At 42.6% G+C, this 27,488-nt stretch overlaps 1 protein-coding gene across 6 annotated transcripts in view; it reads left to right on the forward strand.

The window, feature by feature from the left end:
* Positions 1 to 2,298: 2,298 nt before the first annotated feature.
* GRM8 (glutamate metabotropic receptor 8) overlaps positions 2,299 to 27,488 on the forward strand; it is a 348,208-nt gene continuing 323,018 nt past the window's right edge. For 4 of the 6 annotated variants that reach the window (XM_026113069.2, XM_026113070.2, XM_026113071.2 and 1 more), the window contains exons 1-2: positions 2,299 to 2,548; positions 8,855 to 9,700. In XM_026113069.2, coding sequence (XP_025968854.1) covers positions 9,191 to 9,700 — 510 coding nt within the window. In that variant the 5' untranslated portion in view covers positions 2,299 to 2,548; positions 8,855 to 9,190. Of the gene's footprint in view, positions 2,549 to 3,720; positions 3,784 to 5,224; positions 5,337 to 8,854; positions 9,701 to 27,488 lie in introns of those variants that run through there. The other 2 variants (XM_064506654.1, XM_064506664.1) reach the window with 2 other exon arrangements.

Consider the following 27,488-nt stretch of genomic DNA (forward strand, 5'->3'; position numbering starts at 1 on the left):
TCTTTGTGCTACTCACTGTAAACATACATAATAAGATATAGTCCCTATAGTCCCAAAATTGTGCCCTAGAAAAGATGTGGCTAAGAAAAAAGAGAGAGAGGAGGGGAGAGAGGCAATACAGCCAAGCTAGGAACACATCAGAGGTTTCCTTTTCTTTCTTTTCCTTTCTTTCTTTTGGACCCTGCTTGCATCTCCAGCTGCAAGATACACACAATGGTTCAAGCATCAGCTGCCCCCACAGAACAGTGCTTGTTTCTGCTGAACTTTCTTTGAAGCGGCTAGAATTGCAGAGTGTAAGTGCAGCTGCAGATTGGTCCATATTACACTACAGGTAATGCATGGCTTATTTTCTGATGCAAGTTAAGGAAGATCCTTGCTTTAAGATGGAGCATTGCTCGTGCTTTCACATCAGGGTTTAACCTATGACACTATATTCTAGATTTCTATGACAGAGCCATTGAAATCACAGCTCCTCAGTCTTCTGCCAACAGGGAAGGATTTCAGAAAAAGCAAATGCAAAAATGGGTTAATAGACTCTGCCTAACACCTGGCTAATTTTCCAGTGCCATTTTCCAACAGTAAAAGAAGAAATGTTACAGGCTCAAAAGACTCATCAGATATTGTCAGAGTCCTTTGGCTTGCCTGTGACAGGCCTTTGACACATGAATCCAAGCAGCACCACGTAACAGAAGTGATCGTGTCAGCACTGGATTGATATGTTAAAACGCACTTATGAGTTTTCCTCCTTCCAGAACCGCTATTCAAAGTACGTAAGAAAACTCTGGGCAAAGCAAAGCAAACCTTTCTCAGGTATTACAGAAAGCAGTTCAGAGCAGCCTGGAATGGGAAAAGATCTGGTTTAATGAGCCTGATGAACCTGGCCATTGTGCGCAGGCTGTTGGGACTGGAGCCCTCTCCCACTCCCCGGGCCCAGGGTGGCGGTGGAGCCCTGCTGTGCTGAGCCGAGCCGAGCCAACCGAACCGAGCCGAGTCGAGCCGAGCCGAGCCGTGGGAGCCGTGGCTGCCTTGCGAGGGCGGCGGGAGCCGGCGGCAGCGGTGCAGTTGCGGGCAGCGCCCTCGAGGTGGAACCTTCGCACCGAGGCAGAGCCGGGCCGGGCCGGGCCGGGCCGCGGGAGCCGGCGCTGCCCCGCGCTGCCCTCGGGCGCGTCGGGGCCGGGAGGGAGCCGGCGCTGCCCCGAGGCGAGGGCACAGCAAGGGCCCCTGAGCTCCCCGGTGTGAGCGGAGCGGTGGCAGCGGGAGGGCGGGGAGCTCCTTGCGGAAGAGGAGCAAACTCTTCCAGGCTGTTCCAGCAAGCTATTCCCGGCTGGGTCGCTCATCCCCTTGGATGGCCCTGGCTCCGTGCTGAGGGAGTCTTGTCTTGGTGTCGAGGAAAAGACAGGGAAGCCCCTCATCCGGCATCAAAGCCGGGAGCCGACAAAGGGCACGAGAAAAAACGTGTAGGGAAACCTCCTCTGATGCATCGATCCAATAAAGGGGGAAATTACCGCCGGCAGACGGCGGGACGGCGATGCGGCCTCCGCACCCCCAGCCCTCGCCTCCCGGGGGAGGCCGTGTGAAGCAGCCGCCGGCCCTGCTAGCCCACACGTGCCCCTCCACCCCCCTCCACTTGAGCCGTAACCGGCTTTCCCGGCCAATAAACCCCCCTGCAGGCACCGGCCCGGGATGGCGCCCTGGGCGGCAGCGGCGCGGCCCGGCCGGGCGCTGACAAGCGCAGTGGAGGAGCCGGCGGAGCGCCGGGGCTGGCGGCCGGGCCGGGGCTGCTGCGCAGCGCGGCGCGGAGCCGTGCGGAGGAGGTGGCTCCGCCCGCTGCCGGGCCGGGCGCCCCGTCCGAGGCGGTGAGTCGGGCGGGCCCGCAGCCGCCGCCCGCGGGGGGACCGGGCATCACATGGAGGAGGCCCCGCGCCGCGCCGCGGAGCGCCGCCGCCTTCAGCACCGCGAACAGCTACAAGTGCGGCCCCGCGCCGCGCCGCCGCGCCGGGCACCATGCGCTGACATGAGCTCCGCGCCGCCCCGCACCGCCCCGCGCCGCCCCGCCCGGCCCGGCCCGCCGGAGCCGCGGTAAGGGCGGGCGGCGGCGCGGCGGGGCGCGGCGGGGCCGCTCCGGCGGAGGCGGGCGGCGGCGCAGGGCGTGGGCCGGGGGCGCCGCTCGCTCGCCTCTGGAAGGCGCCGCCGGGCCGGTGCGTGTCTGCCGCTGCACCCGGGCGGCGAGGCGGCGGCGGGCGAATATCGTCACGGGGGCCGAGCCACGAGTCCCAAAAAGTTTTTTTTTTTTTTTTTGGACCAGGGGGAGGAGGAGTAAGGAAGGCGATTTGGCTTGGCTAGTCGCGAGTGTTATGCAGCAGTATTGAAATCGCTCTCCTAGATACCTGTCCCAGGCTGAGCTCCTGCATATTAAGCTGACGCTACTGGGGAAGCTATTTGAGACGAGGGTTGTACAGAAATTACCTCATGCTATTCCCGATCGGCGCCCAGTATTAATTCCAGTGACCTCTGCAGTAATATGGATATGCAACTATTTTCGATCAAGGTATTTGTGTGTGTGTGTGTGTGTGTGTGTGTGTGTGTGTGTGTTTCCTTCAGTTCTTATTTTAAGGGGAGATGAGTCCACAAATAATGCAAGTTTTGCCTCAGTTAACGTCTTTGGGCTAGGCAATCCTCTCTGCCTGGTTTGCGGCGCCGGGGGCTTTTGTTTATTGCTTTAATTATTTATAATTTTTATTGTCGATATCCTCCCCCAATCAGCTCTAACGAAAGAGATCCCGGGCACGGTGCCGTCATAGCAGCAACAAAAAAGGGAGGATGTCGGTGCTCCCGAGCAGCGAGATCTGCCCCTCGCCTCCTTAAGTGGGTCCTATCCACCGAGCCGAGGGAGGGGGCGCGGGGCTTCACCCGAGCTCCCCGCCGTCCTGCTCGCGTTTCTTTGGCCAGGAGGGAAGAGGGGGCTCCCTCCGCGCCGGGGGGGACGGGGCGAGCCCTGCCCCCCACCTGCAACTTCTCGGCCGGCTCCGGGGCCGGGGGAGCTGCCGGCTCCGCCGGGGGGGGCTCCGCTCGCCCAGCTCCGCGCGGCCCAGGCAGCGGCTGGGACCACGGGGCCCGCGGCGGGGGCGAGGCAGGGAAACCCCGGCCGCCCCGGGGGTTTCCTTCCCCGGATAAGGGGGCGAGGGCCAGCCCGCGGGGGGGTGCTGGCTGCCCCCGGCGCGGAGGAGCACTCCCCCAGCGCGGGACATGTGTTTGTTGCGGGAATCCTAAGTGTTGGCAAGGGAATGCATAACACAGTGAAAAAAATGCCAAGTAATAAAAATCGACCGCTGACCCGAAGTGCATGCAAATCCGGCGTAGGCATTTTGGAGTTTGCATGCTTCTGACCTCTGGGACCGGGGATTCATTAAAAGAGTCTTAGGTTTCCACTGAGGGGAACCCAAGCGCATTAAAGCTGCCCATTTGGTGTGAGGAGAGGAAGGAATCACCGGCGGCTGTAAATAAAAGGCTATGCTTGTTTGCAACGCCGCTGGCGGGAGGTGCGGCGCTCCCGCCCGGCTTCCGCGGGAGCGGGGCTGGAGGGAGCGGCGGGGCCCCCCGGCTCCGGCGGGGCCGTGCGCGGGTGCCTGCCGGCCGCCGTGCGCAGCCTGCGCGGCTGCAGGGCCCGGCCGCGAAGCCGTTTCAGAAAACACTACGGCAGCTTAGCTGCAGGGAGCGCGGCTAGCTGCGGGGAGAGCCGAGCCGGGGCTGCGCCGAATTCCTCGACGCGAGGCGCCGGCTGGGGTAGGGATGAGCCCGGGAAGGCAACAAAATAAACAGCGCGGCGAAGTGAAGTGGAGAACAATAGGGGCTCCCTCCGAGGGAGGAACGCCGCGGCGATGGGCGACGGCCGAGGAGTTCCGCGGGGAGCGCGGGGAGGGGCAGCCCCGGCCCCGGGGCGCTGCCTGGCCTTCCCTCGGGCGGGGCGCGGGGCGCGGGGCGCGGAGCGGGGCTCGCCCCGGCGCGGACGCCCCCGGTGGCCGCGGCCGGGCGGAGCCGGGCTCGCCTGCAGGGTGCCCGGACGCTCCGCGGCAGCGGCGCCAGCTCCGAGTGCCGGCTACACCGGCCGGGGTCTGGCGGGGAGAGGGCGAAAGGAAAACAAAAACAACAGAGGAAAGGCTCTTCTGGGCTGCCTGGGAAAAGCCCCTTGATCGTCACTTGCCGGCCCAGAGGTGAAACCAACTCTAAAGGTGTTATATTGATGGGGTTTATTCAGCTGTGAGACCAGGCAAGGGAAGGGCTGAGGCAGTTTCGTACTTACAAATTGCAAGCTTCTGTTAGTCTAACCCCTGCAGAAGGATCTGTGCTGTTTTGGCAGGGTAGCTTGTTTGGGAGATGGATATTTTGGGAGACGGTAGAAAGTGAAGACAAGAGCTCTGGGGTATTTGAAAAGAGGCTGATGAGGCTGAGTGGAGACATTTCTCTCGCAGTGCACTAGGACAAAACAGTTCCTGTAAACAAGATGCTGAGGGTGACTTGCCTTGAAGTCCTGCTTTTTCTGTAAAGGTTACCTCAGCGGCAGGGGCACAGCAAATCATTACAGAAGAGCTGAGGTGGCTAAGACGACTTACATCAGTCCTCCTGCAAGTTAGGACTTGTGCTGTCAAGACCTAAGGTTTTCCAGATTCCCTTCTGTTGTCAGCAAAACCCATTAATCTTCTGTATGTTGCAGGTTATTGTATCCAGGTGGCAACTGTTTACCTGCTCTGTGTTCAAATTCAGCTATAATTCAGTTATTTGTTCATCGCTGGATATTGTGTAGGAAAAAGAGGCAACTTTTAAGAGTACTAAAATGAATATTAGCAAGAAACAGTCTTTATTTGATAGTCTCGAAATAGGGTATCAACTGTAAGAATTCAGAATATACACATTTTTGCATTTTTTTTCTCCCCAGAAGTTTGGAATGGAAGTTGCTGTTATTTTGTTTTCATTCAGTGAAACCAGACCAGTTTTGCATTAACTGGACAATCTGACTGGTTTTTGGAAAACAATGTGTGTAGAAGTGGGTCTTCCCCCTAAAAATCCTCCTCTTCTAATTCACAGAATATCTGTTATTTTTAGTTCAGTACAGTCCCAACTGTGCTCCAAATGTAATAAGTGATTTTTAATAGAATAAATACTCTTTCATAGACCTTTCCTCCCCCACCCACTAAATAGCTCTTTTTTTTTTTTATTTGTCCCTCAGTAAAGTGTCTGACTGGCAACTTCGGCTAAAAAGTGTTTCATGAAGTTCAGTGAACAGATTTTCCTGCTTATAGTGCAGAGAATACTATTTTCTCCTGCAGCTGTCTGTAATGGTAAGATTCTTTAAACGATATTTCCAGGTGACGTACCGAGACGTGCTATGATTTCAGCTATGACTTCATTGTTAACTGAAGATTGCTCTTTCAGGAGCTTTGCTACCAAAATCAAGATTTATATATCACTTTCAGCCGACTATTTAGAGTTCATTAACATGAACTCCCATAATGAGACCATCTCCCAGTGGAGTAAGTCCGTGACTGGAATCGTGACCAGATCTGGTGTGTGCCGATGTGCCCAACTCGCATAGCGCCATAGTGAGGTGCCAGACCTTGAGTACCAGCTGGCTTCTGGGGCTGAATGTCTTGCAACACCGCATCTCCTGAGGTTTAAAAATAAAGCTATATTACAGTAGAACAAGTGGAGGACTGCCCTGAAATCCTAACTTTAAAAACAGTAGCATGCTCTGATAGTACCAGGTATTTTTAATGAATTAAAACCAAGAGAGACATTTATTTCAAGGTGACTAGAAGAGAGGCTTGGTGGTGCACTTGTTCTTGAACTTAAAAGCCCCCTGTGCTGGGGAAATGTGTGAATTTCTTCTCTGAAGTTATGTGTCTAGTGAGCACTACCTACTACAGTGGGAAACCTGGTAGCTTGAGAATGGGTTTGCATTAATTCAGACTTTTATGATCAATTTGAAAAGGACAGCATTTTGGTTTGAAAGAAATCTCTGAGCATGACAAAAGATCATTCTGACTTTATAGCCTGGGAGCCTATGCTTTTTTCACTAAAATTCATTGATAAAAATGGAATTCATTTAGATCAGATGCTTTCTAATTAGCTACAGAGGCTTATAACATTCTGTAACAGTTAATATTAATCAATATATAAAAAGCAGTGTGGCATGAATAAATTAGGCAGCATAATAAAAGCTTTTATTTTTTAGTTAACATAAAAAAGACTAAAAGGTCTTAAATTTTTAATAAGAACTTTTTACAATTTTCTTTCCATTTTATAGACAAGTGGTGGACGCTGGCAGCAAAGAAGCATGTACTTTTTCAGGAAATTATACAAGCTGAGGCAGAGCAATTAATGTTTATGTAGATTGTAATACTGAAAAATGCTTATTCTGAATTCATTTAGCTTTTAATCAGTTCCAGATAAGGTATTGAGCTCAAGCTATGGGGCTCACTTCAACTTCAACTTGTTTGGAATTCAGGTTGCAATAGTTGAATTCATCACTGCTTGTTTACACACAGACCGACAGTTGCTTTAATTTCTGGGTATTCTTTGGCTGTAAGAAATTGATCTGAGGCTCAGCAAGAGAAAAAGCAGCATTTTTCCCTTCATGAATATTTTCACTTTTTCAATGGTGCAGTCTTTTTCCCTAAGTCTCTACAGAGCATCAAGTAAGAGCAGTCTTATCTTTTATTGCCTCAAAGAATTGATTCCTGTATGGGTTGTACTAGAGTATAGTAGTAGTGTGTAGACTAATGAGTCGGTTGTTCATTATGGAACTAAAAAGGAAATCTCTTCTGTTTATATTTTAGATGTAGATACAACTTTTACTCTTTTCTATTTTGAACTCTTATCTATGTTTTTCTACTATGGCAATCAAGATAAATGCCAGTTGTACCTATGCGATAGCTAACACAACCTTTTCTCTATGGCATAGGCCATAGTCTATCTGTAGGAACCATCTTAGGGAATCAGATCGACTCACTGGGAGGCAGTGACATTAGTCAGGTTCCTGCATTTGTAACTGATGAAAAGTTCTGGACTAGTGTCTTTAATGCCACTGGTAAGCTCTTGGGGCTGAAGCCTGTGCAGATATGCCCTCAATGTGCTCATAACGAGCTGAAGGAGAATGATGGGAACATGACATAAAGCAGCACAGAGTTTGTTTCATTTAGATTCAACCCTGAGCAAAATTCAAGCAAAATACTAAGAGACACTGAAAGTCTTGTGCTCTGCTATTCCCAATTGCAATGCCTTTGCACCAACTAAACGTTTCATTTTCAAGTCTTTGCTTTGTTACCAGATCACAGTGAGATACTGTTTCATAAATAGAAGACTCTGTTCAGAATAGTTTTCTCAGGCCTTCAAATATCCATTATTCAAAAATTCTTCTTAGGTTTTGTGAGCTTAGTATTATCATTTTGGGAAAATGATGTAATAATTTTAAGAAGGAGATGATTTGTTTAAAGTATCATCAAACCATATTTTGAGCTTTATTACCACAGAATATATGAAAATCTTGTGAAAAATAATTTTAAATGTCTTTAAAAAAAAGGTATAGTTGTATCAATTTTTTTCTAATTTGATTATTTGTATGGTAGGAAACAGTCAGATCACTTGGGACAAAGTATGTATCTGCAGATGAGCCTGCTGTCTAGATTTTCTGTACAGGCAATGAAGAGAAGTTGACGCTTGTTCAATGCAATTAATTTCATCATGAATTAGACTTTACTTTAAAAAAAGGGTCAAGTGGATTGAGCCCTAAAATGAGCATTGTTCTCCATAGCCTGTAACAGATGCCTTGAGATGCTGGCTCAGGTGCAGTTTCTTACACTGTACGTATCTCGTATTAGATGAAATTAAGTCTCTCTCTCTCCTTCTCAGAGGTCTGAAAATTTAATTGGATACGTAATTTTGTTAAATATTGAAATAAAAAAATTCCACTCACTTTAGAAATAAAAATGGTGCCACGAGAGCAATGGTATAATATGGAAATATTTAGGGCAGGGTCAGTCAGGTATTTGGATATCTATGATGAAATCTTGGCCTTATAAAAATTGTTGGGACTTTTCCAGATGTCAGTGGGCCTATAGCATTATTCCTATGTTATGTGGTCCAAATGCAAGCACAGAACAGAGGCATTGCTAATGGTGGATCTCAGAATAAGTAAAACGTCAGGAAATGAATACTGCATATTTAGGTGTTTTCTTGACAGACTACATTGTGCTCTTTTTGCTTAATAAAGCAGTTACTTTTCCTTAACAGTAATTTAGTATTTGAAATTATCTAGAAGGCATTTTAGTTTTATATTGAACCTAGGAGAAAATGAATTCCATTGCAGAAATAATCAGCTTAATATCCAAATGAGTTGAATATTCTTGCACTGCAAAAGCTGAAGAGTGTACTTAAGTATAGGAATTCTGATTATCCCATTGTCATGAATGGAACTTCCCAGTGGGAGTAAGTGTAAGTAGTAATTGCAATTCTGTGAGTTGGAATAGAATGATGCAGCAAAATATGAAAAACAACGTGTTTTGGATCAAAGCTGTTACTGGATGTCATGCAAGGCAAAGATAAACACAAATTACTGGTCTGACTCGGAACGTTAAGCTAAGTTTACTTACCTTGGTTTTGCTTTTCCTCTGCTGTCATCATCAATTCTCAGTTTGTAGTACAGTGCAGCCAGGTGTTCAAATTCACAGGAGGCCAAGAATTACTCCCTTACAGAATGTGGAAAGTAAAACCTAGGCAATGTAATTCATATTCAAAATAAATACAGTGTGTGACAGATAAAAAACTGCTGAACTAAACAGTATTTCTCACTTTTTTTCAGAAGTACCTCAGCTGCAGGGTAAAATACAAGGACATGAGCTACTGACCTCCTCCTAGCATCAGGACCAGAGAAACTACCCTACATTTTGTCATCAATTAAGTGCAGTTGAAAACCACCTCTCCAAAAAGCTGACCAATTCATAACATCAGCAGACATCTTTTGTAAAACACGTTTTATGTACTTCCGCTGAGATCCTTTTTCTACCTGCCGCATGGTTCTATATTACTTACTGGGCACTGATGGTAGCCTCCAGAAAGTGCAGCTTCAAATGGTCAGCTTCTTCCTTTAGCAAGAAGAAAATCCGGATACTGGATAGTAACAACGTCTTCAGAGAAAATGGTATACGACAGAAAGCGATTAGTTTCCTGCCATTGTTTCTTCCTGTTAACAGCCAAATTCTACTGGATACTCACCATGATGCAAAGAACTCATGGCCAGGAGTATGCCCACTCCATCCGACTGGATGGGGACATCATCTTGGGAGGACTGTTCCCCGTCCATGCAAAAGGGGATAGAGGGGTGCCTTGTGGGGAGCTCAAGAAGGAGAAGGGGATCCACAGACTAGAGGCAATGCTGTATGCAATTGATCAGATTAATAAAGACCCTGATCTTCTCACCAATATCACTTTAGGTGTCCGGATCCTTGACACATGTTCCAGGGACACTTATGCTTTGGAGCAATCCTTAACATTTGTGCAAGCGTTGATAGAAAAAGATGGTTCAGATGTGAAGTGTGCTAATGGCGACCCACCTATTTTCACTAAGCCAGACAAGATATCAGGTGTGATAGGTGCTGCAGCAAGTTCTGTGTCCATTATGGTTGCTAATATTTTAAGACTTTTTAAGGTAAGGAACGTTTTCTGCTCTTCATTTAAATTTCAAGGAGGATAAAATAAGTGAGATGATTGTGTCTTGATGCTTTCAAGGAAGAAAGGACTGAAATTTGAAATGACTGATTTGCCCTTTTAAAGCAAAAAAAAAAAAAAAAAAAAAAAAAAAAAAAAAAAAAAGAGTAATGACTGCAGACCCTAATTTAAGGTGCCAAATGCCTCTTTTGAAGTTCTGAGCAACCAGAGCAAAATGTGCACACATTTTAATTCTTTAGGGTTTTTTATTCTTATTTCTTTATTACTCACATTTGCTCCATATTCAGTGTTTATCCTCATCAAGACTAGGTTGAGATTTATTTCACAAATTTCCAGGAGGATGAAATAGAAGGTTTAAATACAAATCTATTTGTAGGAGGACCAGATAATTTTCCTAAATAGGAAGATACGCCAGCAGTAATCTAGTGCTATTGATGTGCATATCTTTCCAAATGAAGTGTACTGAAATGTCTTTGATTTCCTTGAAATGTTAAACTCCTCCATCATTTTCACAAGGTGATAATTTTTTCCAGATTTTGTTATCACTTTGTGAAAGATTACTTTTGGACAGCAATTCTACTGGCATATTGTTCATTTCCTTCTGTGTACTTTGTTAAGCTCTGCTCTTATAAATGATGGAAAAGTAAACCTGCCACTTTTAAGCTCACCAAGTTAGATGGAAAGATGAACACATTCTAATTAATCAACTTACCTGGAACAGATCAGGCAGCTAACATTTAATTTTTAATCCTGTGCAATGGTAAATAGATCGTGGTAAGCTGAGCACTCTTTTTCTATGCACAGAATGGCTGTAACATTTTATCTGTCCTACTGCCTACTGTTATTGACTTGTTCCTTCCATTCAGAAATCTTGCCTTATGTCCTTTCAACTTCATAATCACTGAAAGCCATGTTAAAGACCATTTCTTTGACTTCGGTGAAGAAGATTCTGGTACACTTAAATATTGCTGTTACATATTTTGAGAACTGTTGCGCTTGCCTAACTGTTGTGCCTGAGAGATTGTACCGAAGCAAGAAAAGATTGTCCTTTTTGAAGATTTCTCAAACTGGAAAAGAGTATCTTGGTCATTTATAGGGAGATTACTGTCTGTCCTTCCTTCTGGTTCTCCCATGAAGGGCATAATCATGGCTTATAATTCAAAGAAGGAGTGAAGTGTCTGCTGGGTCGTGGTTAGGTGTTACGACTGCAGAACTGACCCCTGACTGCATTTACTGCACACATTGAGAGTTGTGGACTTGTACCAGCCATATGCTTGTCAAAGTCAAGTACACAAAACTAAGCTGAGATTTAAGAATGTTGTATATGGAGAGCACCTTTGGAGCCACACCTGGGAGAGAGAGGGAGGGCTGTCCTTCCTGGGAGTAATCATGCATGCTGCAGGACATATCTATTTTTAATTTAATGTCCTTTTTCAAAGTTGTGTTATTCTATTAAATAATGCATAACTCTGAAGTAATGATAGATGGAATGGTCACTTTAATACCCATCATAGTGCAGAGACACATAGAATACCACTTACACCCAGTTTTGAGTTGAATACGGTGTAGTAGACTGATTTAAGAAAGTAAGCCTTGTAAGACATGCATTAACTGTGAATTAAGAGCAGCAAGAAGGAAAGAGGCCTATGAATTGTCTAAAATACCAGCAATTTGTCTTCTGAAACCATGACAGCTACCTCCTGATTTCCATTATGCAATAAGATTGCAAATAACATTCTACTGCAGTCTTAATCAATAGAGAGCCATGTGATATCCCCTCTGGGGAAAGATCTTATTTATCCATTTAATTGATGTAACACAGCTGCTGGCAAAATGAGGAGACATCTCTTTTAGTTTTAATTATAGATCCTGCACAAATATTCTTAATAATGTAAAAAATGACAAATGATGCCCTTTCATGTCTCATGTTGGACTAGCATCTGAAGCCTGTTTTTACACCTTCCTCTCGCAAGTAGCCTTGTTACCCTTGGGGGGATTCTTTGCATGAATGAAGGCTTCTGGATGGTCCCATTTCAGCGGCACTATAGAAACCATGCACAATGGTTATAAGCAAGCACAATAGGAAATTAAGGATAATTTGTCAGAAATATAGAAGTATAATCTGGTTGGGGCTGACCAAAGACATGGGCAGAGGTTCTCAGCTGATGCAGCCCACAGGGCTGTGTGGCTGAGGACCAGGACCATGGTCCATGCTCGCAGAGCTTCTTAGGGTGAAATCAGTGTTTACTGTGTCTGGGTATATGTCTAGCCTGGTATAAATCCCTGTAATTTCATTGATGCTGATGATCCCCATCATGCAAACACCTATCTCCATAATTACCAGAATGAGTGCAATTCATCCATATGGCTGTCTAACAATTCTATCTAGCAAGTTGACCCTGTAATTTGAAGTTCAGTATTGCTTTAATATCTACTCCGAAGTTCTTAAATGTCAGGGCTACATATTTCTTGAGATTATTATCTAGTGAAATTTTAATCTGTGATGAAATTGTGAGAAATGTATTTTATCACTCAATGTGAATACACATACAAAAACAGCCTGAGAAATATTATGCTCAGCAGCTGGTATTTTTATGCTGCTATTTTTCTTTTTCTTTTTCTTTTTCATTTTTTTCTTTCTCTTATCGATTCTACAACAGAAAACACACTGGTCAATAGCCCTATCTGATGATCTGTTGGATAGCATAAACTGGTTGATATTTATGGTATCCTTATATCTAAGTCTGTTTTCATGAGAAGGGAGGGAGAGAGAGTACCACAGAAAATGTTCTTGATCAGTTGCCTTTCTCCTAGCCAAACAGCTCACCTCGAAGTCTTCTCTGACCTTTCTTTTTTTGTTCATCTCTAGGAGTAGCACCATTTAACAGGTGATTTCCTGCCTTTAGTAGGTCCAAGACATTAAGGTCTGAATTTGGACAGTTTAAATTTCACCTGTTGATGGTTTTAGACCTTCTAGAGGCAGTTTGCAAACAGGAATCATTTTTTCAAGGAATTAGCTTGTGGACCTGTTATTCCTTGATATATGATAATAAAGAGGTTGCTTATATTACTCTGGTACTTGATGAAAAGAATATTGTGTGAAACAGGTGTTTATTAAGCTTTCAGAACTTGGGGGCAGTCTTGCTGCAGATATAGTGGAATAAGAAGAGGACCTTTGGAGGCAAACACAGAAGTACTGTGCTAGATATTAACGCGGTAACTACCTGCTTAAGCAGTTCTGCTTGGGTCTCAGGACAGATTGTCCCCAGCTGAAGCTGCTGGCTCATCATTTTATGGAGTTCTTTTTGTCAGAGCACCTCAAGGGTGGGCTACTCCACACGGGAAACTGAGCCAGGAGCAGAGGGTGACAGCAAGAGAGGCAGGGCAGTGGTCTCATGAATGGGGATAGTCTCACAGCACCCAAATGAGAAGAGCAAAGCAGGTCTGGACAACCAGGCTAAGTAACCAGGCTCGGCCAGCAAGCCAGTGATTTCCAGCCAAGTCCCTAGTGATGTGGCAGGTCTGAGGTCAGCTAGGAAGGCAAGTCAGCAAGGCAAGGTCAGAGTTGGCAAAATGCAAGGCCAGCAACAGGGCTTGGGCAGGGCCAGAACTTAAATGCAGTGACCTGAGTGAAGGGGAGAGGGCAATTTGACAGTTTTTTAGTATTTCCCATGGGAAGTTACTGTAGAAATAGGGTAGACAAGAGTGGTCCTGCTTATTTCCTTTCTTCTGGTGAATGAGGAGCTACTCTTTCCTCTGTTTAATGGGAAGTGACATTGTTAGGGCGTTATTTTTTCCAGTCTGGAAACTCGGCTACCAAGCTGGCTCCTGTTTAGCTGGTAGATTGATTCAGCTGTCCCTGTTGGCCAACACTCAGTAGCCAAGAGGAAACTCTTCTTTTCACTGGATTATTCAAGAGAAACTTCTTGCACTCACCCCGTCCCCTGGCTTTGTCTCTCTAAAATTTTGGCTTCCAATAGGGCACGCAGGTAGGGCCTAGTCATGCTCTTTAACTTCTTTGTGTGAAACTTTTAAGTGCTTGGGCTGTTCCCAGTCCCTCCGAACTCAGCTTAGGGGAAACAAGAGACTCTAACTCAGCTCAATTCATATATTCTGTTCGTTATATTGAGGCTTCTACTTATTAAAATGTCTGACTAAACCTATTTAATGGTTAAAGTCTGCTGGAAAAAAGAGAGACATTTGTTTGCGCTAGTTTCCTCCCATCTAAAAACCTCACGCTATTCCTGAACTCCGTGGTATGCTCCATCTGTCACCTTCACACATATTCTAGCCAATGGCACATTGGGAGCAGCCTAGGGACAATGGCTTGCATGAGAATCAAGACGGGTGGACAGTATGCTTGGTGAACTGTGATGTTAAGCTTTTATACATATATATATATTTATCTCTAAAAATGTACATGCATATAAAGCCAAAAAATTCCTTCACGGTTTTGCCGTTCCTTTCCCTTCTTTCCCTTCCCTTCCCTTCCCTTCCCTGACTAATATGTACTTTGTGCACATTTGCCTAATACATTTCATATGCATTTACCTTTTCAGAAGTACATAGTATGAATGACATTCTGAAGTTACTCTTTTGACTTTATATGCAACCATCTAAAAATGCAAAGAACAGTTTCTTTAAACAAATCCAGAAGTGAATATATCAGTTCCCCAAGCATTTTATATTTGCTTTGATTCTTCATTTGCCTTTCTTGGTTTTTAATGGATAGCTTCAGCTGGCAGCCTTGTGCTGCCAGCAGGTCTGTAGCTGGATGATGTTTTTGGGGTTCAGTTGCAGGTTTTTCCACCTTTAGCTGGCACAGGGCTCTGCTGCTGGGATGCGTTCCAGACCTTCAAAGAACATCAGAGAGGCTCCCAGAAACAAAAGAGGGGAACACAGGGATTACAGCTGTGCAGAGCCTGTCCTGACTGAGCCTCAGAAATACAGGGCTTTCTATTTAGTTGTGTCAATACTGCTTTTTCTCATGATTGAAGGGTATACGATGTGAATAATGCTATTACATTTTACTACTTACTTTCTGAGAGCACATATATACTTTTGTGTGGCAATCTGAACTATATACAGATCCTGATGCATATGTGTGGAAATTTTTGCCCCTTGTGAGCCTTACTGACTTCAGAGGCTCCAGAGTGGTGCTGGAGTCAGCCTTTTCCATATCTGGCTGCAGGGCCTTTCCATAATGGGGAGAATTTAACTTTGAAAGAAATAAAGAACAGGCTCAAGAATTTTACCTAGCATATTGGCATACATTAATACAAAATGTACTGCACTGACTAAAATATATCAATTTTCTGTTCACAGTGTCACACTACATTTGTCAATAACATCTCCTGCAGCATAGCATTTGAAATTTGAAATAGGATGTGATTTTTTTTCTGTGGTTAAAACATATGTGGAAAAATCTTGTGTGAAGTGTGAAGAAAAATTGTTGTTAGTAGGGAGAAGAAGACTGAAACATTTTGAAATCAGCTCTTAAGATGAACAGATTTGTTTTACTTTTGTTCTAGATAATATTTTCACTTTCTGAATCAATTTTAATTATAAAAGGAACCCATTGCCAATGCATCCCATTTAATTTTACAGTGTTTTTTTGTAGCTTATTACAAGCACAAATCTGTTTAGTGCCTGAGCATCTTGTCTTGTTATTGGCTGGAAAATACCATTATAATCATTTGATTTTTTTTCTGTTTTTTCATAATTCAACTTCTGTTAGCTAGAAACTGCATCCATATCTCTTCATATATCCAAATACCTACTTGGGTTATGTAAAAAACATTTAATTCAGTCATGATTTTTCTTTCAATGTCAGGTTAGAAGTGTCATGGTCAAGACAGGCAAATGCCAGGTCAACACCAAGATGTACAACAGGCAATTTACCAGTATCAATAATGAAATAGCTGGGAAATTTTTTAGCTGCAGCCAGAGGAAATAATAGGTTTCCAGATTCTGTGAAAACTGCTAGGACTGATTAGCATCAAATTTTATTTGTGCTAAGCTGCTTGAGGCAAGGGAGTACAAAAGCAACTTGATGCATTCGTTTAGTATTTTACAGTATATTAGTTTCTTAAATATTCCTCTAAAGATCTAATATTTCTTAGTCTTCTCCCATTCGTAGATGGAGTTATAACTAGTGGTTAGATCAAAGTGGCAACTGATTTTCTGTGTTATTTTCCCATGTTTGTCATTGGTTTGCAATGAGGCTTTAGAAGAATCTCTCAATCTTTTTGTGCTTCTCTTTTGTTATTTTGATTTGATTGTATTTAACTATTTCAGAGGAACAATTGGGAGCTTGATTAATGTTTGTTAAATGGTTTGGGATGTCTCCTCTGTTTTTGTAGGCAAGCTGAAGCTGTCTGAAATGCTGAGGTTTTTATGTCGTTCCATAACCACAGTATGTGAGCACCTTACAAAGAGACCAATGGTCTAATTTTCTTTGTACTTCCCCCAGGGCAGCTGGGACTATATATATATGTGTGTGTATATATATATATATCTGCACATATGTATGTAATTTTTTTCCCCTCACATGAAGGGAACTGCATATGTGGAAAGAATTATTTCACCCTTTCATGGCTGAAGTTTGGCTGAGTTCTTACCCGCTGTATTAAGGTTCCCTGTGTATGTCAAAAGTCCACTGAGTTATTTGCTAAACTATACCTGTATTAATATAGATATCAGTCATAACTCCACAAACAGTAAGACCAGAAGGCTAAGGAGAGGAGTCTAGCCATTCAGTAAGGGCTGACTTCTTCACAGAAACACAAATTTTGCATGGAAGTTTTTAAAGATCTTTCATTAGCAGGAGACTCTCTTTGCCTCTTTGCTGGTAGAATGTGCCTGGCACAGTTCTCTGGCACTGAGGCCAGCTGGTGCGAACAGTCTGCATCCATACTATAAACTCTCCTAATCTCCCAAAAGATGGGGCTGCATGCAGACTAGTGAGAAGGGATGATCCCTGACCCACGCTAACTTCTGAAGCACGATGGAAATTGTCTGGGAGAGTCTTGGCACAGGTCATACCTGAGCAATATATTTAGCAGTGCAGGTACTTGAGTTCAGGAATGTGGTATGGGCCTATTTAATTTCCGAGTGTAGAAGCTGCTGCTGAATTCTCAGGGCAGAGCTCCACTGCTCCTGTGTTAGTATGGAAGGGAAGCCAAGGCACTTCAGGAGTTATCGATGCCGTTTCAATGTTTTAGTACAATGACATTAGTTTTATTAGCCACAATGAGGACTGAATTAAGATTTTTTTTTCCTGATGGATATTTGTTTCAGTACAGTGACAGCTGTGCAATATTGTTAGACTTGCATTCTGACTGTCATCAGAAACCAGGCACTACCGTGTGTTACTGCCAACTGGTAGATTTTGTGGTTTGGTGTCATTCTAGCCTCATTATTTTCCCTAAAGCACATTGTGCTTTTAGGATTAAAGTAGTTTACAGTGCTTAAATGTATATCCTTTTGTTTGCTAGAATTTATCAGAGAAAAATAGTCATCCAAACAAAAGTGTGACTGAAGGACACTAATTCCACTTGAATGAATTAAATAGCCAGGAGCAAAATGCTCCTCTGGGCTGGGATCTACATATGGTCCCAGATCAGAAAAGCAAGATATTATGTTCCCTATTCTTCTGACAGGACAATTAAGCATTTAAGTGAGGCCTTAAATTAGGCTGCTCTTTGCCCTTGGCTGCCTGTGTCCTCAATAGAGAGGGTAAAATGCTTTCAGAGAGGGACTGAATAACGTCTATGAGAGTGAATGCATCTTTCAGTGTTCAAAAAGAGAATGGGTTTATCCATTGCTCTTTCCCCAGACAGAACTTCTCACTGAAAGGTTTTGGGCAGAGTTTGGAAGCCTTCCATGAAGTCATAGGTGGCTCTATACACATTTGTGAGAAGATTTGGAACAGCTGCATAGGTGGTGCCATTTTCTTAATTCCTTTAAATCCTTTCCTCTTCCATTTTTTCTTCCATTGTCTCTATTTCTCTCTCTCTTTCTTTTTTTTTTCTTCTAGAGAACTTATGTTATGACCAGTCCCCTCTATTTCTCTCTCTCTCTCTTTTCTTTGGAAAATTTACTTTATGACCACTGTCCTCCTAATTTTTAAAGGGAATATTTTATTCCATATTTTTCAGCCAAAGTCTTTGTCTCACATATGCTGAATAAACAAGGCTCTGTCTAGGTCTCAGTTTTTTGAGTCTTGAGGTTCTGCAGGTCAAGAAAGAGCTGGAGTTTGGGTGGCTGATGAGTGGCACCTATCTGTAGGGTGGCACCTAGGGTAATCTGTCTAGAGATGACAGCAAAGCAGGGAAACGCCTGTTCAGAGACTGAAGCCTCAGCTGACAAGGGGTTCTCATTCTGACCTCACTCTGGGATTTCTTATCTGTGACCCAAGATAAATACCTGGCTCTAACACTTCTCTGAAATTAATTATTGCTGATAGGGATGTTGAGATGCATGGTGGTGCTGTGAGAGCTCCTTTTGTATTGTATTTCTCTTAGAGCTTGGGACTGTGGAATAGGAGCAAAAGTGTTTTGTCTGAGTAGTTCATACTGTGAGGTTTGCCTTATGTTCTTTCATTGATGATGCTTGCAACATTTAGCTGTGTAGCTTCAATATTTGTGGAGGCAGAATCAGGATCTTTATTCCTTTTTCTCTGATACATATATGTACATGGCTCTTCTATAAAGTTGTAAGTAGCAAAAGGACAATTGCCCATTTTGGATAACATTCCATAAAAAGCTCCTAACAATTTGCTTTGGATTTTTGACTTTGACCGTGGTTCTGTCACATATCAAATGACTTTACAAGCTTTCAGACTGGGTAAAATTTTGTCAGCCAACTTCACTGCAGTATAGTAAGACAATATACTAATCCCCCATAGTGACTGTTATTCAGATAAATTTTCTTTGTTTATTGTTTGTAAAGTCCTTTGAAAGGTAAGGTCTTAGTGAAAAGTTATCATCATACTTAGGCTATCCTTTAGATAGCTTATCAAGGAGGCTGTGCATCCTACAATAGTTCTCCAGGCCTGACAGTTCCAAAGTGAAGCCCAAGAAAAAAGCTAAAGAAAGGATTGCTTTTCTTACCGTTTTTTTTTTTTTTGTGCCATGAGTATGCTTTGTTTTTATCTACAGTGCTGAAACACAGTAAGCTCTCATCCAGAAGAAACAGCTTCCTTGAGGAATGTCCGCTAGACAAGGACTCATCAATCTAGAAAGGGTGCCTTATGAACAGCAGAGGAAATCATGGGAAGACTTGCCTATTCAGATGATGTGTGAAAGGATTAAGTGAAGTGAATCATGGGCTAGAGATGTTGAGAGGCACTGATATAGAAGACAAGACACACAGGCTAATAGTAGGAAGGAGGAAATATGTAATGGCTGTGTGTGTGCTTTTGCACATGTATATTTGCTATGTTATTGTATGACTGTAAATTCATTAGCTGTGGACTACGTAGACCAAACAAGCTTTCAAGAGAGCTCTGTGAGAGAAGAGAATGTATCTTGGTAATCTGAAACAAGGAACTCATTTATCATTAGGAGCAGCATAAAAAATCTTGGGGATTCAGACTGTGCTCACCACTGTGCTGTCTGGGACGCAAAAACATGTACTGCAAAAAGAGACAAATGGGCTGTCAGGGCTGGTGTCTTGCACGGAATGGAAAGCGTGAAGGCTTGGGAATCCTGTGACTGCAGCGGGCTTGCTGCAGGGGCAAGGCTTGTTCTCTGACTGAGATATCTGGCTTCTGCGAAGTTCAGGAGAGGAGCAGACAAACGGAGTAAGTGACTACATTCCTCTGTGGCCAGCTGGATAGGACCCGTTTGTTGAATTCTGTACTCAAAAGGGAAATGGGGTCTGATTTTTGTGTCACTTAGACTGGTTTAAATGAAGAATAATCCCTGGGAAAGCAGTGAATTCCAGGGAAGCTTGTGAATTACATAGTTGTAAAATTGGATTTATCCAGAGGGAAATAATAAGTATCAGCTCAAATTGTGTGTCCATGCAGTATCGCATCCCATTGCTATTACAGTCAGTAGGCTTCCTATCCAATAAGGAGTTCGAAAGATGGGTAGCAAAAGCAGCTGTGGGTCCTTAATTATTACTTAATGATGTTAACAGCTATGATCACAATGATATTCTTTTGGCCTCGGTCCACAGGGGGATACGGATATATTCATTTGGAAGAGAGGGATATGGATATATTCATTTGGAAGAGACAGTTTGTTTCTGTGGGACAGCATTGATCTTGGGTGAATTGGCAATCTGATCTCTACAAGCATGCCTCTGCAGGGGGGCTTTTACAATATGGACTAGCTATAAAAATAACACCCCAAATTCTATTTATAAAAGGAATTTGTAGAGTACAGTATGTATAGAGTACATATACACAGTACATGTATGACTAGGATGTTGTTACAGGAGGGAAAACTTAGGTTGACTGTTAGAAAAGTGTTTCCAAGAAGCACCCTGTTGTACCTTCTCTAAAGATTAATCCAGTTATGTAGGATGGGAGAAATGCTGAACTTTCTATTTCCCAGCTTTCTGAAAATTAGGTAGGACAGAAGTATAAAATTATACATTGTAGTATCATCTAGGTGAAGCAGCCAGTATTTTCCACTCCTAACTTTGATGGTTCTGTTTGCAATCCTTTACATAACAAAGCACAGGATTTAAAAGTTACCAGCTGCTATATTTACTTGCCAAAGTGTGAAGACAATATGTATTGTCCTGAGGATTAAAGGGCTGATTTTCTCTGTGCTCAGTTCAGGCAGAACTGAAGTGTTTTATAATGAAAGTAAAAGCTATTAGAAAGCATGAAACATGAGAGAAGAAAGTCCGTTTGTGTCATCTTTGTTGGATGAGATTCGATGATGCCCTTTGAAAATTTAAGTGTAAACTTTTATCTTATTAACTAGTGTCTCTTTCTTTCTGCATGTTACAAACAATTTCACTTGTAAAACCTAAATGCAGTCAAAGCTGTTGTTTCAGCCTACTGGGAACCATTTTGCCAAATATCTTCTGAAAAGCAAAAACTCATCATCTGCAAGCTGTATGCCATCTCCAGTAACACCTGAACAGCATTCTGGAAACTGGATATGTAAGCTATTTGAGACAAGATGTATTGCAGAGGGAGAAGAATATCACTAGAGCTAGTCTCTGGGACTGGAATATAGAGGGATGGATAACTGTGCTTTATGCTGGAGTGTGAAAAACTTGCAGTTGGAACAGATGCTAAGAAAGCCCTGTGACTCAAGGTATGATTTCCTGCCATTCCTGCCAAGTATCAAAGCTTAATTTTCCCTTTTTTTTTCCTTATTTCTATTTTTAGGCTGAATAGCAAAGGACTTGTGCTTCAGGATTGAAGATCTGAAATTCATAGTTAAAGTTCTACTTACTTTATTGTCTCTTTGCAAAGGATTAAATAATATTGTTTCTGGTGTGCTGGGGAGAATGAATGTGAGTAAGATGTCACAAGCTTATGGGGAAAGCACAGGGGTTTTTGGGGATGGGTCAAATAATCACTTGGTTCAGTGGCAGGCTGCAAAGCTTTGTCTGAGTGCGACAGACTGTCTTGGTTTTGCGCTAGTGACCACTGAAGCCTTACCTGATTTGTCTTGCTTCACCACAGATTTTCTCTGCGACCTTGGGCAAGGCACACAGAACCAAATCCTCTGACTTTGACTGTTGATTTTCATGGTAGGTGGGTGCCCAGATGACTCTGGAGGACTGAACTCTGGGGTCACCTTGCCTCTGCTTCTCTAATGTAGAATGTAGGCTATAGCACTTCTGTGCCTTGCAGAGATTTGTGAATATAAAGGCTCCTGGCTAATCAGATATAAGAGTGAGGGGTGGGGGCATATAAGTACCTCAGATAGCTAGTTCTTAGTGAGGGATTCCTTGTATCCTCTTACATAGTCCCCTCCCCTGGGTTTTGCTATGAAAGGGGCTTATCCAACTCACTGTATGATTTAAATGTGCAAGTCATCAGTCACTGCAGCAAGATATGAAACCTGCTTGACCTGCAATTAGAGGATCTACATCCCCCGTAGGAAACCTTGACAGTCCAAGAGAGAGAGCCCAAAATTCAGGAAAAAATACTTGTATTATTTCCCAGTAAAGCTGAAATTGTTAAAACTTGTCTCTGCAATCTATATCAGAGTGATTGGGGAAACACATCTGCCATTATTACAGCAAAGCATGATATTAAGTAGTATACAATAAAAGAAAATTAAGACAGGTGTGTGAAACTATGTTCTAAGTGAGTGGATATTTTTTTCTTAAATGCTTGAGAAATATGCCAGTTAAATCAGATTTGAAAAGAGTTGCTAGCTGGCAATTATTCCAGTTTATATCAAGTGACATAGGAACTTCTTTTTTTTTCATTTTAAAGCTGACTTTATTAACATTTTGTTTGCTTATGGGTACCTTCAGTAAGAGCCCCTATGAACAGTGCAGGGTCTGGCATCTGGAAGGCAAATGACAGCCTGGTCTATTTACCATGGAGCAGATCAAGAGCTAAGAGCATCTTTCGCACCTTTTAGAAAAGGTGCTTCACATTTTTAAATTTTCTCCATTTCAGTTGTTTTTAATCTACCAAATGCATGAATGCAATATGATAAGCAGGGCTATGCAAATAATTAGTCAGTTTGACAGCTGAATGGAAAAATAAACATTCATTTTAATGGGAACCAAACTGAGTATGTTGAATTGGGATTTTGGGGCTTTTTTTGTTTGGTTGCTTTTTATTTTGGTAAGGAAAACTCTCCAAAATGTTCTGTGTTGAATGATATCTATTCCACATGGAACAAAATATTTTATTTCTATTTGGAATATTTTATAATTAAAAAAAGCTGTAGGTTTGAAATACCAGTCTTGGATGCCATTCATTAAGTGGTAGCGCTCCTGCTCATTTTACTGCTTGGAGTATTTGTCCACAAAACACAAGGCTCATGGTCAAATCCTTCCTTTTGGATTCAGAGCAGGGAGTGGAATATAGTTCAGGAGATGGGACAGCTCAATTCCAGGCACCACCACAACAGCTATAAATATTTAACACCATTCACAGAGAATGAGAACACCTTACCTCACTCCTCCTTGGAGACTGGGGCACTCTGTATGATTTTGGTTTTCCACAATCCCAATCTCATGACTTCTTTTTGCGGCTAAGGGTCTTATCCTTCAAGATAAGACTGCAAGACTTCTGTGTGCAGAAGTTCCCCTGGAGAGGTCTCATCTCTGAACTCATGTCAAAACAGGCCTGTAATTGTGCATCTGCTTCTTTGAAAACTACTTCCCGCTTTCCTCCTACTGAACAGCTGTACACAAGTTAATGTTGCTCTTGCCAGATGCTGCCTATTCAGTGCTGATATGCTTTCACAATGGGAACATTTTATTTCATCTATGCTAGAATTCATTAAATATTCATTGGAGCAATGATTTGAACTTATTTATCCCTGTTCCTTGTTGAATGCTGGACTACAGAGTGAATTACTCTCAGATGGGTCCAACGGAAGTTTAATTGTTTATGAAAACATGAACAGCTTCAGCAGGAGGGAGTTTCATGTCCCAAAACCCTATAACTCAATGGTTAGTTGTTCCCAGCTGAGTACTCTAACCACTAGGCTCTTAAGTATAATACAGGCAGCTACTATAGACTCATTTCTGCTTTTGGAACATACTGGTGCATTGTGAGGATAAATTGACAAAAATATGACAGATGGTGGTGATGACAGAGACCAAAACCAGTGAAAAACCTTTGAGGAAACTGAGGTGCATGCCACAGGGAGATCTAACAGTAAAGCACATTTGAATACTCTAACAGTCATTTAGACGTTAACTATGGATTTCAGAGCTTTTATCTTTAGGATCAAGTTTGACAGTCTTGGCCAAAACACAGACACACAATTCATCTTACCAACCTTCAGCTGCCTAGTTTAAGACAGTCCTCAAAGACAGATCCCTGCATTCATAAAACAACCGATTCCTCCCCCCATGAGCCTGAAACGTGAACAGACTCCTGGGGGCACCTGTGTCCATCAGCGTAGAAGAAGACCTAGTGACTTACTAAGACCAGGAATTTCTAGCTGACCACTGCTATAAAATAATGAGCATTTTGCTTCCAGAGGGCCTAAATGTCAAGCAGGTGTACAGGTCTTTCAGTATGTAGGGCTGAGCTCTTTGCAGTGTAGAAGCCTTGCCATGTCTCATTCACACAATCTCATAAAATATAAATTCTGCATATTTTTGGCATACAGACCTGTAATTACTTTTGATTTGTTTTTACAAATGCAGCTTTACATAAGGACCATAGAGATTTTTGTTTCAAATATGGAAAATTAGAGGACATTAACATAGCAGCTATTGACAGTGATATTTGTCATTGCTTCTTTCTTCAGGCTATTGTGAATATTGTGAATACTGTAGTTATTTAGGCAGACTGATATCACAGTAATAAATAATGTTGCATTTTACTTTATAGCTCCTATTTGCACTATAGCTCCAGGCATCTCCCTATAAAGACCATTAAAATATTAAAACAGAGACCAAATGAACCATAAAAATAATGCCAAATGGACAAATAAAGCAAAATAATTGACTGTGACAAACTTTATTATTTTTTTTCCCCGGATCTTAACATGTCTCTTTAAACAGCTTAGGTCTGTGGCATTTCTTAACTGAAGGCTCAGGATGCAAGGAAGGCTGGAGGAGGCAAGGACAGAGCATATAACTAACATTTTCTACGAGTCAGAATGAAAGAATACAGTAGTTATGACTTTAATTAGGATACTTTTCAGATCTAGTGGCTGAAAATTTTGAGTTACAGAGTTAGATGTCAATGCACATGAATCTCACTGATTTTACTAAAAGCTTCCTTTGAAAATATTAAGAGGAAAAACATTGTTAAAAATATACACTTCTATTCTCACTTCATAAGAGCTGAATACTCTTCTCCTTGCACTGAACCGCATGCCAAGGACAACAGAAAATGATGACAAGAGCTTGAAACCTGTAATGGGGCAGGGCTCCATAGTCTCAGATGCCACCCTGAAGAGTGCACAGGAGCACTGGAGGAAATGAGAAATGCAATACTGTATCTCATGTGGCTGTACTTTTGGAGAAGTGGAGTTGTCCTAGGCCCCAAATCAACTTGTGCATATGCTACTGTTCACAACAAATTTTATCTGGCAATACATCAAATATGGACAGTGCTTTGGTTTACAAAAAATAGTCATATGTGTTCTTTGATATGCTGGAGCAGCCTACCCTAAACCAAGAAGTTAAAACCACCCACCCTGCCTACAGCATCAGGTTGTCCTTCATGCCAGAAAAGCCTCTAGCAGGTTAACATTAGATTTGCAGGATGTAGTTCTTAGCATTTTGGGCCAAGTATTCTCTTAGGGGCATAGGCTCAACTTCCACTGATTATCAACGAGAATGTCTGAAGCTTGTTTAAGGTCATAAAGTAACTCATGGAAATTTAGTGCCAAACGGTATGTGAAAATTTCCTCTTCCTTTGGTTGCTGCTAGAAAGCATTCCAGAATGTTGTAAATTAAGAAACATCTATTGATGGCCATAGACAAAAATTAAAGAAATAATTTGGTCTTTACACCATGCAGGCCAGTGTAGCGGTTTGATATGGCTGATGATCATTCAAGTGACTTAAAAATTCTGTTTAGAAAACAAGTAAACAAACCTTGATACTAATACTACAAATTGCAAAATGCAGTTATAGACTTGTTTTAGTAAGGCTAAACAGCATTTAATGTAATTTTAAGTAAAGGAGTATCAAGTAGTTGCAAGCAGAAAGTCGAAGTTAGTAAAATTTGTGTAAGTACATGTAAAACCAACAGTAGCAGCAGTAGTAGTTCCATACATCTTTGATCATTTTACAGGGCTACATGTGTTTTTTGGAAAGTGATTTAACTTGCAATAAATGATGTCTGAACTGGCCATCTATCACTGAACAATTTGTCTGCAGTACTTACAAATCTAATATCCAGAATGACAAGTGTAATTACACGCTTCTGAAACATATGCCATAATTTATGGATATTAAGCAAGTATAAACAGGAGATCAAATTCTAGTGTAAGCAGTCATCCAAGAAATCATCTTGACATTTATTTCATTAAAACCTTTCTTTCACTATGACAGTAAGAACGTACCTGAGAATCACTATCAGATCAGTTCATCTGTAGATACTTGCCAATTATTGCACGTTTGCAAATTATAGAATCAGGTACATATGCATAGTTAACACTTAATTTTCAGTTGGACACACGTACTTTTGTGGGAGTTTATTGTGCTCCCTTATTAGCCACAAGAGATTAATATATAGGACATAAATAATAACAGCTTTTTCCCCCTGTTATTTATAGTGTGTGTGTCTTAACCTTCAATGTAATTTAAATTAGAAAGCTGTGTAAAATGGCTCAAGCTACAGGAATTTGACAGTTTGTTGTCTGGAGATACTGCTAGGAATCAGAGCAGGGAAAAGGAGGAACAAGGCTGGGTGAGCTGCTTCAGGTGTCTCCAGCGCGGACTAGCAGCGCTGTGGCGGTGGTGAACCGCTGCTGTAGCACTAAGGCGCAGGATATTCATTCAAGCTGCAGCTTTTCCGTGTCTCTCCTCATGCTACCTCTAGCTGCAAATGCAGGCACAGGGGCAGGCTGTGCACTCAGGCACCTGCCGGGAGCTGCCAGATCCTGTGTGTTACTGGAGTACTGAGCAGGCAAGAGGATTGCTTATATGTGTAGATTATAGAATTGATTTCTATTTCCTGTTGTCAGCATTTCCCCTTAAATTCTTTGCCTGCTTCATCCCTCCTGCTAAGCAGTGCTTTACTACATGAACACTCCCATGGAAATCTGAGAACTAGAATGAGCTAATATTTTGAAAAGGAGAGAGAAAAGGCAATACTGGCAACTTATCTCTGCCAGGGACAAAATAATGCAACAGCATATATAAAACTGTATTAATGTAGAATGAAAGAATCGTGAATGCCAGCCCACATGCAGGGATGGAAAATGGTTCTTGGTACATAAATCTGACTTTCTTTTTAGCAAGATTTTGAGTTGTAATGGTAACTGTGGTGACATTTGTAAAACTTAGTGCCAGAGGTTCTTCCGTGAGGTACTGATCTAGTTCTAGCCTTAGCTTGTTTAATGAGATTCTCATAACTATTTTTATAAATTCAGTTCTTAAGCACTAACATCAATGGTAGCTTAGCGTGTAGCTGGATAAGCTTTTGCTTGGGATGTTTGTGAGAAGGAAGGTTCATGGGAAAGGTCCCTCTCCACTGAACTACTGCTGCTGTTGCTGTTACGTCAGTGCCTGATTCGGTGAAGGAAATAATTGCTCCCTAAATTGAGGGGCTCCTCTACAACCCCTCTGGACTCCTTTCCCCATTATGAACTGGAAACTGGGGGTTTGTTGCAGCCAATTTTCCTTGAACCTAGTTAACTATCTAGTTTGTTTCTAAGGTTTCCTTGGAATATCTGCAAGGCATAAACAAAGCTTGCTGGTGGGAACAGAAATCTGTGTATTTGTTAGGAGCTCTCTGATGCCCTCTGAGAGAACAGAGCAACACAGAGGGAGGGCGAGAGACTTGTCTGTGAGAGACGAGGAAATAAGAACATATATGGTGAGGAAACCTATAGACAAATTACAGAAAATTTTTACAGTCTCTTTAGCTAGGCGACTGGGAGCACAAGATCAATGAGTTCAACAAACAAGGGCTCC

The sequence above is a fragment of the Dromaius novaehollandiae genome, chromosome 1 (assembly GCF_036370855.1).
Source record: "Dromaius novaehollandiae isolate bDroNov1 chromosome 1, bDroNov1.hap1, whole genome shotgun sequence".
NCBI lineage: Eukaryota > Metazoa > Chordata > Aves > Casuariiformes > Dromaiidae > Dromaius > Dromaius novaehollandiae.